This window comes from Salminus brasiliensis, chromosome 25 (genome assembly GCF_030463535.1).
Source record: "Salminus brasiliensis chromosome 25, fSalBra1.hap2, whole genome shotgun sequence".
Taxonomy (NCBI): Eukaryota; Metazoa; Chordata; class Actinopteri; order Characiformes; family Bryconidae; genus Salminus; species Salminus brasiliensis.
The window spans coordinates 6,166,536-6,182,908 of NC_132902.1; the positions used below are offsets into that span (position 1 = coordinate 6,166,536).

A 16,373-nucleotide genomic window follows, 5' to 3' on the forward strand; every position below is an offset into this window, starting at 1 on the left:
GTTTCAGAAGAAGTCTTGGGAAAGTGGCTGTCACAGTCGCTTGACTTGAACCCAATAGAAAATCTTTGGTGAGATTTGAGGAAGGTGGTTGCAGCAAAACTATGGATATTAGTTAACTGCCAGGTTACTGCTCATGAGGAGTGGACTAAGATTCATCAGGAATGCTGTCTGGGTATGCGGCATGTTTGCAACAGGTCATAACAGCAAAAGGGTCTACTAAGTAGACTACTAAAGTAGCACTACTAAAGATGCTTGTCAGGAAGGAGTTAAATAATTCTGAGACTGCAGTAGTCTTATTATATTATATTTGGTTTATTTCAAAGAAATTAAAGTTTTTAAATTTTGCTAATAAACCTAATTTGTAATGGCTGTTAAATGCTGTGATGTGTCATGAGATATTGGCACTTTTAGAATACATCTTTAGAATGTCCATCACATTCAGCTTTAAATGGTCGGAATGAACTGTTGTGTATTTAATGGTTTGTATTGCTACAACTACATTTTATAAGGGGATAGCAAGGAAGTTCAACTAATGGAACACAGGCATCCTTTTGCTTTTTCTAAAATAAAATGTAGCCTGTTTGCTGTCATTAATGTCACTGTTTGCTCATTTCATGAGAAGTATCTTTCTGCATTTAAATACTTTGTTTGTAATTTGTTTCTTGTGTATGTGGTGCAAAAAGATGCCAAGAAATTATGTCAGTGTGAAAAACTGTCAGAAATCAGAATTTCCTCATTTCTTCGTGTCATATTTGCTGTTTAACAGCTTTATCCCGCAATTCTCAGGATTCCACATAACAGTGTTCTAGAATTCTCTTGTGGTTGAATTCCGAATAAGGAAGCGAATACCAATATAATCGACAAGTCCTCACGTTTTTCAATTAATCGGCCGAGTGCAGAAGACTTTAGAAACACAAAGTGAATGCCTGTATACCACCCAGCACTGGCACTGGCCAGCAACATCCTGAAGAATGGAAATGACATTAGGTCACACTACCTGTCACAGATGGAGAAATGACTCGTTCTTATACACCTAATTTGGAGCTAAAACTTAGAGCCTCAGAGCTGGGACTGACACTGTGTCACATTCATATTCAAATAAAGCACTATAGCATAAACAACTCAATCCATTTCAAATATAAACAGACTCCATCTATAAACACTGAACGCCATCGGCCTTGAATGGGGATGTGAAAAGATTTGTGTGGGAGAACCAAACATAGAGTTTATGATAGGCATGAGATTGTCATGAAGAAAACGTTTGCTGTAGTTACACAGCATTAAAAGGCAGGGATCTCACAGCCGTTCACTCTGTATTCCCCATGCAAATGGGAGCAGTGCCATACTGCACTTCGATTTGTGGCAAATAAGGAAGATGCCACTAACGGCCCAAGAGACAAATGGAGATGGAAAACAGGCTATAAACATTTCATGATGAAAAAGAAATGAAGAACATTTACTACTTCATTAATTCAACAGAGACTATGGAGAACCGGGAGAGGCAGATGACTAAAAACAAAATCAGACATTTTCCAGAAGTCCCTGCAACCCTTTGCTAAAAGCACAGCTCAGTAGGGCAGAAGTGCTCTCTTCATTGCCAGGGATCTCAGTGCCATTTGCTGTCTGTTGTTATGCTCTCATATGACTATGTCATAAACCAGCAGCAACAGGACTGAATGGCCATGGAGTCAAGATTTGAGATGCCAGTGCACTTGATAGTGTTTCAGGGTAAAAAATATACAGTGACATAACTAAGACCTTATGGGCTTCAATGTGGAAAAATAATAACAATGGTCCCCTTGTATGAAAATTCTTTCAGTGTCATTTTCTTGGTTTTGCACAATTATACTACAGTTAGGAAGTGAGAGACATTCAATTCAATTCAATTGACACTCAATTGCAGAAATATGACAAAATAACGTCACTCTGACAGTAGCTCTTCAAGTCTTACTCCACACGTAACCTAGCAACGACCTCAATGCTCATGGGATGAAAACACCAGCCATAACCAGTGTTATAATTATACATGCAAAAGACTGATGCCAACACAGACACTGTGGGTTTAAAACACAGCAATACTCACCAGAGGTTTGGCTAGGTAGATACATAGGTAGGGTCCATTGTGTGTATTGTGTAGAATTAGATCAGGCAGATCAGAGGGAGCATGATCCACTGCACCATATAAGGTGAATAAGCAGGGGAATAAGAAACAATTTACCAATCCTAATATTTAACAGCTTTGGCAGTGTTTGTAGCTTAGTAAGTTACAGTGTGCGGAGCAGTGCGTGTAGCCATGGGGTTAACATAACCTGCAATATCACCCGATGTTGTTTTAGCAGCATGGTGACTGATCGCAAATATACAACAGTTAGTTTCGGTCACGCAAGCTGTTTTTTGAGATGCTTTCTAATCGTGCCATATTGACATATTTTTTTCATGACGATTGTGTTACTCAGCTGAATGCCGTTGCTATAAAATATTTAATTAACCAAGAAGTAACATAAATGTCCTAAGAAAAAGAAAACAAGAATGGCCTGAAGCGGAACTAATTAAACACTCAAGGTGTTATCATGAAATAACAACACGGAAATAACAACACAGTCGTTCACCAGTATCAATATCTCACATTATGGTCCTTCCTCTTGTGTATTATTGCTTAATTATGCCTAACATAAGTTGATGCTTTCAAGGCATGCACTTATTATATGCTATACTTGGCTGTCTGCCATGCCAGTGGACAAATAAGAACAATAAGGACATTTTCAAGAACCTTCTGTATGTATTTAGACAAATGACATATTTGATAAATAGTTTTAAATAAATCAGTGTTATAAACAATCTGAAAAGCAGATATATTTTCACAGCGGTAATGAAAGGGAGCAGAGGTTGTTGCTTCCTAGTCTACAAGTCTACAACTTATTGTAACCCTTTTATTTACTATTCAGGTTAACCAGTGGAGTCTTCTGGATGTTTTGCTTCACAATTTCCCCATTGAAGAATATATTGCGTTTTAGGCCATATATATATATATTTTTTTTTCTGATTCCTAGCATGGTTCATGATTCTAAATTTACCCCCGAGCCATAGTGGCAGTGCATTAGGCCATTTAGAGCCCTTTATGCAATAAATTTCAATTATTTGATGTGCTTTTTGTAGCTACTCTTCAGATGTCTAGTTCCTATCACCACACCTGTGAGCAATTCTGACTTGGTAGTTTCATCCAGAACAGTGCATTTCACATCAAATCATTCTGAATGACTTTGTTTACACTTTAAACATATAATAATGCAACGTGAGTAATGGGTGTAATAAGGTTTTTTGGGGCCTGGTAGCCGTGGACCCCTGCGCCCTGTGGCCAAGTCCGCTTGCACCTCAAACCCCAACACCCAAGACACTGAGTGTCACATCCAAGGACGTATGCTTGCCTTCACACTCAGGAAATAAACGATATGTAATAGAAATTAGACCAAACTGTGCTGGTGGAAGTTGGTCAAATTCTCAAAATGTGTATAATAAGTAGAATTTGCAAAGTGAGTGCAGGCATAGTTGACCTTAATTAGTTCCTTATTTATTTATTGTCAAAATATGGAGTTCTATTATCATATTATCGTAATCTACTTGATTTTGCAACGTCTCTGCTATCTCTTTTGAACAGACTCAGTTATATGTCTTTGGGCCAGTATTAAAGAGCCAACGAGATAGAGTGGAAAAAACAGGGATTTTTCCCCTATGTCGATCACCCACTCCACATTAAGGTGTGAGGTTCGCTTTCTCTGCCAACAGGGACATGAATAACATGCTGCAAAGAAAGCAGCACATATGCAAAGGGCAATAAAATAATCTAGACATAAATGTACCGCATACCATGAAGCATTTAGATTGGATTAGTTTACATGGATGAAAGACCGTTATAAAAATGTTATCTTCTCAGTGATAAAACTCTCACTTTCAGACGACAATAAAATTATAACTGCACAAGCAAGCTTCTAGTTTAATAACATCCTCCCAGGTAGAGTATAGAGTCTGAAAGCTACCACACAGACCAAGAAAGTCTCAATCTGTGTTTCGTGATTCAGAAAGTAAATATCTAACATAGGATATCTTATGAATGTGTGTGCTCATTTTTCCCCAACATGAGGGAACATCTGCTTGGAAAAGATGTGAAATTAGTCCAGTGAAAAAAAGTAGCGAATTCGGCCTGTGATTTTCTCTGAAGAAAAAAAAAAAATATGGGTAACCCGGGCAGAAATAAAATCGCAGAGGAGCCCCTGTAAAAGAGTAAAATTACCCGAAGACCCCACACAATTTAATCCCAGCCAAATACAGCAAATACAAGGATGAAATCCAAGGGTGAAGCTTCACACCATTGTTAGCTTTAGCATTTCATTTTATTGACGTTTTTAAATACACTAATGTTTCTTACATCAATACAAGACCACAGTGTCACAAAAGAACAAGTCTCATTTTCACAGAAATGTTTTAAATGCATTATTTTACCTTCTTAAATTCATGGAATTGTTTTTTCCTGTCTGTGACTGTGATATGTGACAGCCTAATAAGCAAAAAGACCAATATGGCTTGGCCTGCACCCAAAAAGCCATATCAATCAGCTTAGCTCTGGAGAATCCAAACACTTATATGTTAACAGATGAAACCCTACTGCTAGCAGACAGAGCTTGGTCACAGACACAGATGGAGTGGCCTTTGAAATTGAGAAAAACAGGCAGCTACACTGTTATTAAATTATGCCCTGAGACATTGCTTGTCACCTTACTACAAATCTGGTCTGTACAAATCGATCCTCCTCTGAAGTGTCTGGATTTTTTTTCTTTGAGAAAGCTAAGATAATGATGTTCACTGCTGTGCTGGACATGTCTTGCCTACCTTTTCCACTATTCCACAGTAGCCACAACTACATGAACAGTATGAAACTACATTGACAATATTTATTTACAGGCTTCAGCTTAGTTCATTAATGTAATGTATCAGCACACTGACTGTTGTTCACTGTCAAACATTTATGAAAAACATTGCAAATAAAACTCGAAAATAGGTTATTAATACACAACATATTTAAAACATCTCATTGCAGGTAATGAAAACACTACCAACATTAATACATGTTAATTCTTACCATTCAATGACAAAATGGGCATTACAAAGGCAGAGACTGTCCACTAGACACATAATAGAATTGTGCAGTACAGTAGATATGAAGTTCTCTCACGCTTCACTGCAGTTTGCTTTCCAATGCGGATCTATTATTGATGAGCACAGACATGCTCAACCTCAACAAAAATGCAAAGGCAATACGATAACCAAACAGTGAAGAATCAATAGTGTTCAAAGCCAACGAAATCTTGGACTGCATGTGCCCTTACATAAACTTGCTCATTATTCCTCTGACCAACATGTATGTAAGACCATTACATATTCTACCAACTTTCAAAGGTAATAATAAAGAGAAGTTAATGACAGTAGCTATGTTTTCATCCACATTCTGCACAATTTACAAGCGATAAAATGAAAAATGTGCTTTTCCGTCAAAATATGAAACATTTTGCTTTACATAATAATTTCTTGAAAGCAGCACTGGTTTAACGATATCGTTATCTGCAATTTTGTATTTTGTACATTTAGTACTGTTGGCCTTCCTGATGTCCCTGTAATCTACAGATTAGAACATTGTTCATTTTTTTCTTCATTTTTTCCCCATCAGAGCTGTCTCAAAGGTGAGAGGTTCAGTTTCTCTGCCCTATAGAGCTGTTTGAGAACTGTCGTTTTGGAGCAGTAGCAGCATTTTCTGAAAATCTCTTTCTGTAAGAGCTAAAAAGAGTCAACATTCCTTTTAAAAATCTCCTCCTTGGTCCAACATAACTCTCCGCTTCAACACTTATTACACTAACGAATACACTTTCAATGATGGTGCACTGATTTTATGCACTATTTATTGGGCTTGTGTGTGGTTTAGGATGCAGCATTTGTGATTGTTGTAATGTTGTAAAATAAATGACACAGTATTGCTGCTACATTATGTGCCCATTTTAATATGGTCAATTCCATTCAAATGAACATTAGAGGGATGTGTGTAAAAGCTGTAATCTTGCTTTTGGTAGCTCTGGTTAAAGTGTATCCAATTCTAGTTTTTGGCAGTACAGCACAATTTGGAGATTTATAAGATGAAGAAGACCATACTGCCAATTTCTTTGCTATACTAAATTATAGGTGTTTTACCTTCAGACTGGCGTATTTTTAAAGCTTTTTTACTTTTTACATAATAATATATGAGCTAGTAAAACTCATTATTTCTGCCATAGTAATCATATCCCATAACTGGGATAGTTGATTTGCGTAACTGCTTGCTGAATGGGTTATCTGAAAAAAAGGTTGCTAAACAAAGAACCTAAAAAACACAGTTCTACCAGTAATTGTTTTTTGCAGAGAATTCATCAGCATGTGCTGGAATTTCTTACTTGCTTGCTACAGCACTGAAAAGTACAAAAAAAAGAAAAAAAAAAATTTACATGTACTCACACACAGCCCTCATGGTACACGTTGTTGCCATTGGCAAGGCTGAAGCTGGCCACTGTGTGGTTCTGCGTGCTCTTCAGAGAGCTCAGGTGTGTGTTGCCACGTGCTCTACTATGGCCGCGTCGCGACAGAGGTGGACAGCAGCAGCACAGCTGTTTGTTGAACTGCTTCTGAAAGCTCTTGCTCAGCAGGTAGAGGGCGAACGGGTTGACACATGAATTACTGAAGGCCAGGATGCGCGCACACACGCTGGCGATGAAGTGAGTCATTGATGTGTCCACCTCAGAGTAGTGGTAGGAGCGGTAGAGGTAGATCACGTGACTGGGCAGCCAGCAGACAGCAAAAAGGGCCACGAACACCAGCACTGTCTTAGCCAGGCGCTTCCTTGACTCAATCTAGGATATTAAAGGAAAAGCTGTTGGTTTTCAATCACAACGTTCTCCTTTGTGATTGAAAAAACCTACCACACATTTTAGGCCCCATGTAGATTTATGATTCTCTTCCCAGTTCTCCGGGCCCGCCAAAAGAGTCACGTTTTGTCTCTTACCTACCTCCCAGTACACCTGTACCAGACATTGAGCAATCTTAATGGCTTAAGCAAAACTCTGAAACCTAATGTTACTACAAGTTACATTTCAGGCATGTTTGCCCTTATCTGGGGCAAGAACATTGATCGAAGGTTTCAGAAGAATTAAACCAAATTATCTTAGAACTTTGCTCATGCAAGCCCTTTGTGGTGAGGTGCATGCTACATCACTATTGTGTCACTATTAAAAGTGTCACAGCTTGAGTAGACCCCCATATGTCCTGTCAGCGTCATCTGTGCTGTTTGAGCTTCTCTGAATGTTACTGGTTATTGCTCATCTCCAGGCCATTTCAAAATCAGGACAAATAAATTACAATTAATGCAAGAAATTAAATTAACTGTTAAATAGACAACATCAGTGAATGTCAAATAAAACGAAATGAATCGCTAAAAATAAAAATAAATGAAACTAAAATGAATCTGAGCTCATCAACTTCTATATCCACCACATTACAAGCTGTAGTTCATTAAGGAACAATTTCTGCATAATGAAATCATCATACTGCTATCGTCTTGTAGTGACAGTCCTCAGGCGGCTGCTGAAATCCTTATTGTGCAGTTCATAAATTTTTTCAGTGTTGCCTAGTTGTACTGCCTACTGTGGTATAACCAGGTGGCATCAGCTCACTTCTATAGCGATAGTTACATTTCAGTCATTTCAAAATTATTTCTTAGTGCATTATTGGTCATCAATATCAACCAGTGGTTTTTATATAACTACACAGGTGTAAAAATTAATCTGCATTTGTTGTTCATCAATCTGAAGGAAGAGATTCAATTTCATTGATCTTGGAATGTATTTAGTGCCTTGCAAAAGTATTGTAATTTTTTGTGAAGAATCAACAACAAGTGGGACACAATCGTGAAGTGGAACGAAATTTATTGGATATTTTAAACTTTTATTAGAAATAAAAAACTGAGAAGTGGGGCATGTAATATTATTTGGCCCCTTTACTTTTAGTGCAGCAAACTCACTCCAGAAGTTCCGTGAGGATCTCTGAATGATCCAATGTTGACCTAAATGACTGATGATGATAAATAGAATCCACTTGTGTGTAATCACGTCTCCGTATAAATGCACCTGCTCTGTAATAGTCTTAGAGTTCTGTTTAAAGCGCAGAGGGAATCATGAAGACCAAGGAACACACCAGGCAGGTCCGAGATACTGTTGTGGAGAAGTTTAAAGCCGGATTTGGATGCAAAAAGATTTCCCAAGCTTTAAACATCTCAAGGAGCACTGTGCAAGCGATCATATTGAAATGGAAGGAGTTTCAGACCACTGCAAATCTACCGAGACCCGGCCGTCCCTCTAAACTTTAAGCTCAAACAAGGAGAAGACTGATCAGAGATGCAGCCAAGAGGCCCATGATCACTCTGGATGAACTGCAGAGATCTACAGCTGAGGTGGGAGACTCTGTCCACAGGACAACAATCAGCCGTACACTGCACAAATCTGGCCTTTATGGAAGAGTGGCAAAAAGAAAGCCATTTCTCAAAGATATCCATAAAAAGTCTTGTTTAAAGTTTGCCACAAGCCACCTGGGAGACACACAAAACATGTGGAAGAAGGTGCTCTGGTCTGATGAAACCATGTTTGGCGTAAAAGCAACACAGCACATCACTCTGAACACACCATCCCCACTGTCAAACATGATGGTGGCAGCATCATGGTTTGGGCCATGGTTTGATCGGAAGATGGATGGAGCCAAATACAGGACCATTCTGGAAGAAAACCTGTTGGAGTCTGCAAAAGACCTGAGACTGGGATGACAAGACAATGATTCAAAACATAAAGCAAAATCTACAATGGAATGGTTCACAAATAAACGTGTCCAGGTGTTAGAAAGGCCAAATTCAAAGTCCAGACCTGAATCCAATCGAGAATCTGTGGAAAGAGCTGATCAAGTGCTGTTCACAAGCGCTCTCCATCCAACCTCACTGAGCTTGAGCTGTTTTGCAAGGACGAATGGGCAAAAATTTCAGTCTCTCGATGTGCAAAACTGATAGAGACATACCCCAAGCAACTTGCAGCTGTAATCGCAGCAAAAGGTGGTGCTACAAAGTATTAACGCAAGGGGGCCGAATAATATTGCATGCCCCACTTTTTTATTTTTTTTATTTTTTTCTTTATTTTATTTCTAATAAAAAATATAAAACATCCAATAAATTTCGTTCCACTTCACGATTGTGTCCCACTTGTTGTTGATTCTTCACAAAAAATTACAATTTCATATCTTTATGTTTGAAGCCTGAAATGTGGCAAAAGGTTGCAAAGTTCAAATACTTTTGCAAGGCACTGTGCGTATATATACACACACACATATTAACTACTTGCTTAAGTATTTTCTATATTCCCTTACTGTCTAAATACTTCCACATTCAGATTCAAGATTTTATGATTTTTAGAGAACTGTAATCATTTCAACTGATCATGAATTTAGAGATTTACATCCCTAGTGTGAACTGAGATTGAGCATTAAAGGGTATTTGTATCCAATGTCACCATACACCTACACGTAAACCATACAAGTGACTAATATCTTTTCACACTACTCACCAGGGTGTATGTAGAGCCAGACCATACAAAGACTAAACTTTTAATATGCAAACCACACAGAACGCTTAAAGGCACAATTATAATTCAATATCAGCAGACCTCTTAGTAATGTGGTAATTAGACACATATGACTTTTTGAAGGCACAGCATGGGGTAGTATAGTAGGGGATTTTATTGTAGTTCTCAGTGCCTTATTGAAAACACAAAACTGTATACCATGGTGATAAAGTTACTTTTGTCAAAGTTGGGTGCTCTGAACACCTGCAGGTCTGCTATTGTATAGATTATTGTTGTCTCCAATGATGTAATTTAAGTCCTTTAGGCACCCCAGACAGGGTGCATTGTGGCTCTTTTTCTCACCTCAACCCATCTGAAGCAAACTGCATAATGGTTAGAGGTGGAAAGGCTCTGAATGCATGTGCAAAAAAGTTATAGTTATTATCGCTATCAGAGGTAAATGTTGCTGTTGCAATACACTTGGCAACAAATATGGGTAAAAAAATTAAAATAATTAAAGCTATATCAAAAAGAGAAGTACTTTTCAATCAAGCCAAAATATCTGGCCATGTAGTGGCTTAATCTTCACTTAATACTTTTCTTCAATACAATACAATTCTTTCAAATACTTAAAATCTTAAAAATAGTAAATACATCCTTGGTTTAAGGTTTGGTACAAATGTCTTGAAATCAGAATGCTTGGACTTGCTTGAGCATGCTTAAGCATTACTTTTTTTAAGCATTACTTATAATTCACGTGTATTTTACACAGTTTAAAACCCATGCTGTAAATAAGAGACATGAAAAAAGTAGAGGGCCCCTATCTGATTTTTCCTGTCTTTTATGCAAATGTGTGAATCTTTTTTGTTGCTGTTTGTCAATTACTTATTTGTAATACTTGTTTTATCGTGTGCTGATTTATTTAACCAGTGTCACACTGAGATAAAAAATCTCTTTCGCAAGTGATCTCTGGTCAAGATTGAATGAGCTTTGATTTGCTCTTCTAGCATTAGCGCATTAAATAACAAATACAGCAGAAAATAGACAAGCATTTTAGGAAAGCATGGTTTAAATCCTTTCCCATCCTTTTCTGCCATATTAACTAAGAAATGCTTTTAACTGATGTTCTGTGAACTGGTTGTTGTTGCTGTGTGACATTTACCAAAAGACTCTGAGATAAGCTAGGCTGAAGCAAGCTAAAATCTTACCCAAACAACAAGGCTGAAGCTGGCTTCTAAATCTGCTTTATGACAATGTCTGGTAAATTGAACTTGAAGTGCATCAAAGCAAAATGTGCGCATTTTAATATGTTATTTAACATTTCATTAGTTTGTTTTGTTTGAGGTTTTACTACTCCTGGAACAAAGACACATAAGCAGCGTTGTGGACTGACTCACTTTACAATTATATGAATCTGGCTGCATTATTTATTATAACAATACATATTAAAATAATAAATTACAACACACAGCAACAAAACTCTTTAGACTAAGACTAAGACATTTAATGTAAAAATGTAATATCAAACGTATTATTCAGCTTTAATAATACTCAAGTAAATGTTAAAAAACATTACTTGTATATGCTTATTGCTCCTTACCTGTCTCCTAATGGCTACATTGCCCTCCACAGGCATGTTAACTGCACTCTGAACCAAACTCCGGGCAATGAAGAAGTAGTACACAGAGATGATGAAGAGAGGAATTATATAGAAAATAAGGAAGGAGGTCATGGAGTGGATTTTGGGGTGGAGATCTCCCTTGTGGGGGTATGGAGCACATGTTTTGAAGGTTTCATTGGTCTGGGAGATGTTGAAGGTGTGCAGGTCTGAGAAGATGGCTTCAGGGATGGCCAGTACCATGGACAAAAGCCAGATTGCAGAAGCCCTCAAGCAGACCTTGGCTGTAGCATGGGATGTTGGGATGTCCATAGGTTTCACGATGGCTTTGTATCTGAAAGAGAAGAAGACATTCTTCATTGCCAGAGCATTTGTGTTTTTTACGACAAGATTAAATGATTTTTATTAAACTGACTGAACACAAAAGCCTTTCCAAAAAACTGTTTTACAAAAGTATATAAAGAATGTTTTCTTCAAATTCAAAGGATTTAAAGCTTGAGAAACAACATCAACAGAAGGTCCTTCAAAATTCCTTAGCACTCAGTCTGCTTATTGAATTTTTAGTGATTAGATTCATGTTTTAAAAGTAATCCGTTTTGAACACCCACAAATAACAACCTTGAGAAAGCAGAATAGGATACATGTATATCTATTTCATAAAAAAATCTGCAGATTCTAAAAGTAAAAAACTATAATGTACAAATAGGTATCCCAGCCTTCTCTTACCTGTTAATATCTATACATACTACATGAGGTATCATTTTTATTGACTGCATTAAATGATGTATTGTTTAGGCTGTCAATATGCATAGTTTGATTTCCTGCCTGGGCAAATATTCCTCTGCTGAATTAACAGCCCTTGGGCAAGATCCCTAATGCCAGATTCACATTGTGGTCAACATTGTGGTCAGAAGTTTACACGCATTAATCATAGACATTAATGTCATGGCAATTGGGCTTTCAATAATTGGGTATTGGGCTTTCAATAATGTCTTTGAACTGTTCTTTTTTTAAATCAACACAGGCCAAAACTGCACATGGTCAGAAATATACATACAGTGCACCATATCGGAATAAATGTTCCTAAAGTTAATTATAAACACGCTTCGTGTTTATGCTCCACAGAACAAAATCCCAAAACTTCTGTCTCAGTGATGCTCTGGGGCTGCTTTGCTTACTCATTTACACATCTCCACCTATTCAACCTTTCACATATTAGCCCCATCTATTTACAATGCAGCTCTCAAGATTGTTTCAGCTATGAGTGCTTTTTGATTATTTTTATTTTAATTACATTTTACAGAATAGCCAATCAGAGACAAACAACAAACTACACTATATACAAACTACACTGTATAAGGATACAGGTCCTTTAAAGGTGCAAGGGTGGATAATTAACCATTTTTTTAGCCATTGAAGACATTTGTATCTGGAAATGTGCTAAATAAGCACTATTTAAAAAGAAGAAGAAGCACATATTACTTTGTCAGAAAACCAGAAATTCATATTCAGAAAGAGTTCTGTAGCAATAACTTTTAGGTTGGAGAGCAGATAAATTAGAATCACATATTGTGAAATAATCTAGTCACAGCTTTGCAAAACACAGTAACGTTTCCAATAAAACATGACAGCCTGAAATGACATACTCGTACGTGCTCCTCTTTCATCTTTGCAGATCAGAAATGTATTCTCTCTTTACGAGGACCATCTGTCCTGCTTCAAACTCAAACCACTACACACAGGAGACATCTGGCTGGGGTGACGTACAAATGCTTTGCAAGTGTTTCCTCTGAACAGGGTGAGTGTGAAAGCTTCTGTCACCCTTATTGGTTTAACTGTCTCTGCTACATTGTTGGCCACTGTAAGACTCCCAGGCTGGAATGCCAACTGACTACTTTTTATTTCTTATTTTTTTATTTTTACTGTCTTAAAAGATCAGGACTAAGTAACTTAGTGAAAAGCCTATCAGGGATGAACAGTTTACTTAACAACTGCTGCACCTAGTTTAAAAATTAGCATAGAAAAAGAAAAAGAATAGCAAAAGAATAGATGTAAAACATTTCAATATTAACAGCCATAAATTTATTCCATATTGTAATTATTCCCACTTCAAATAGGAAAGGTTAAAGTACTTTTAATCAGCTGTGTAATCATTTCATAATTTTTTTAATTGGCACCGAGTAATCTTGTGCTGAGGCTTCACAGTGACAATCATGCTACAATCTCTAAATGAGGTAACATTATATTCATTTCCAGCTTTCAGACACGCATCTGAATGATCCACGAATAAATAATCACGTGTGTCATGTTTGTAACCCAGTATTATCTGTTTTTTTTGGCTTCTGGGGTAAGGAAATTCTACTAGATTGCGGCACAGAGCCTCTCTGAGAGCAACAGCGCTCCAAATCCATGTTGCACTGCTCACCAGTGTCTGCAGACAAAAGCAGGGAAAGCCAAGCATGGCTGTTTTCCATCAAGTCACTGGATCATTCTGTTTGTTCCAGAAGACTGAGGGCACATGTGCTTTGGACTACCACAGAAGACGGTCTGCACAGAACATGATGCTACTGCTGTATGTATTTGTGTTTTCCTCTATTTAGCAAAAGAACAGAAAAGTCTTACTCTCTTAACTTAAAATTCATTTATAATACAAGAAAATGGCAATGGCTTGTTGTAGCACCTGTGCTGTGGCTTCAATTAGAAATGTGGTTGGAGAATATGGTAGTAAATAACCATGTGGTACATATGCAATTGATAGAGATAGGTGAAACGATGCTGGACTATTCCTCTTTGGGACACATTCACTAAGCAAATTATTAGAAACACTATGCTAATACTGGTAATAGTGGTTATCTAAATTATTGCAGTCTCCCCTCAATTTGATCCAGTCTAGCCATCCTCTGCTAAACTCTCTCACCAACAAGATGAGAATCTGCAGAACTGCTGCTCACTGGATGTTTTTTTGTTAATTGCATTCTTGAGTAAATTCTAGACACTGCTGTGCTGAAAATCCCAGGAAATCAGCAGTTAGATAGATAGATAGATAGATAGAAATACTGAAACCAGCCCACCTGGCAGCAACAATCATGCCACGCTTGAAGTCATGGATATCACAATTCTCTCCATTCTGATGGTTGATGTGAACACTACCTGGAGCTGTTGGCTGGTATCTGCCTGATTTTGTGCACTGGACATCTGAGAATGGGCATTCACCTCACTGAGCACCAAAACATTGCAGAAAAGGTCATTGTTAGCCCTCTATTTAATGTTGCATATAGGTAATTGTTCAGGACACACTGGACACAAAGCGAAATAGTCTATCCTATTTTCTTCTAACATTTCTAATATTTCTTCTAAACCTATCAGTCTATTCTATTACAGAATAGATTACAGACAACTGAGGGCACATATGCTTTGGATTACAAGAAAGGATGGTCTTTGAGTGTGCACAGAGCAAGATTACAGTCTTGAATAACAGGACTTTTTCTGCATTTTCATGTGCTTAGTCAAAAAAACAAAAACCTGTTTACTTCAAACTAGTGGTCACTTCTTTCAACAACTGGTAGCTTCTTCTATGAGTGTGTTTAGCCTTAATAGGTGTTTCCTCAGTGCACTGAAACACATTAAAATCATTATCTGTGCTAATGTCCATATGTTCCAGAAGTGCATATGTCTTTCTAACCATCTAATAATTGGCTCAAATAGCAAAATCTTTATTAATTTCTACAGTGGTCATATGTATGTATATATATATATATATATATATATATATATATATATAAACAGCAATTATACAAGAGAAGGACACTTTCAATGGAAATCAATGCAAAAAAGATTGTATTTTAGGCTACAGGGTTCAAATAAAGGAAAAGTTCCTGTTTTTTTCAAATACATATAAAGATTTTGGACTTAAAATCTTCGTTTCTATCAATCTAGGCTTAAATGAACACTGTAGGCATTAAATCAATACTGTAATGCTGGTTGAACAGTGTAGGTGTTCTTTCAGCACCCTGCATTTCCCTGTGTGTTGTCTTATTGGGCTTATCTTATTTACTGTATAACACTAATTACATAATCACTACCAGCCATTTAAATTACTTTAATTATTTGGCAATAATTGTTCTGTACATTTACCATGTTGTTTTCCCACAGTTTAAATCGCAGCTTATAATGAACCAGCACAAGCACACAAACCCACTCACACACACACACACAGCCCACCTGTCCGCCGCTAGTGCGGTGAGAGTGAACACGGACACCCCGACGGAGGTGAGCTGGATGAAGGGGATGAGTTTGCAGCCCACCCTGCCGAAGAGCCACTTGTCCGCCAGGTAACGACTGGCGTCCACCGGCGGACACGTCACCAGCAGCAGCACGTCGCCGAATGCCAGGCTGGACATGAAGAGGTTAGGCACGTTCCTCATGGTCTTGGCCGTGCAGAAGGTCCGAATGAGCGTCACGTTGCCTACGAGCCCCACGACGATGATGAGCGCGTAGACCGCGGCGATGAAGACGCCCGCGTGCCACGGAGATGACCCCGAGACTGCCGGCACGCTCCCGAGCTCCCACGACTCGTTAAACAGCGACTTCTCCTCAACGACGAACACGAACGGTTCCTCTAAAGACATGCTAAACTAGTGTTGTGTCATTTGGGTACTTGTTTGCTTACGTTCTTTGTTTTTTTTTTTAAACAACTCTATAAAACTCGACTTGAACTCAGCAAATCCTCTTCGAAAGATCCACAGTTGCTGTTTCAAAGAGGATGCCTCCTTCTTGTGCGCCTTGGCACAGCTGCGCACCTGAATAGTGAAAGCCCATGTGCGGAGAGGGCTGGACATGCGAGCGGTTCTGTCTCACATCCGAGCGCCTCGTTGTTTTTCCCTGTATTCCGGAAAAACTCCGCCTACTGCTCCAGGATTTGCTTGGAGTTCGTAAGAAGCTAGCGCAGGTGGCGAGATGCTGGTTAAAGTGATGCGTGAGTTATGATTCAACCAGCACAACATTTATACCAGAACAGCCTGGATGCTCAAGCTGGTTAAGTTGGTTGGCCAGCCTAGCTCTTGACCAGCATCAGACATGTTTTT

General features: G+C 38.2%; 1 protein-coding gene across 1 annotated transcript; it reads right to left on the reverse strand.

The window, feature by feature from the left end:
* Positions 1 to 4,504: 4,504 nt before the first annotated feature.
* Positions 4,505 to 16,122, reverse strand: grpr (gastrin-releasing peptide receptor). Its single transcript, XM_072671418.1, has 3 exons — positions 15,511 to 16,122; positions 11,272 to 11,623; positions 4,505 to 6,926 (listed from the first exon to the last, which is right to left on the reverse strand). The coding sequence occupies exons 1-3, from the start codon at positions 15,915 to 15,917 to the stop codon at positions 6,531 to 6,533; spliced, it is 1,155 nt and encodes a 384-aa protein (XP_072527519.1). The 5' UTR covers positions 15,918 to 16,122; the 3' UTR covers positions 4,505 to 6,530.
* Between the last annotated feature and the right edge of the window lie 251 nt (positions 16,123 to 16,373).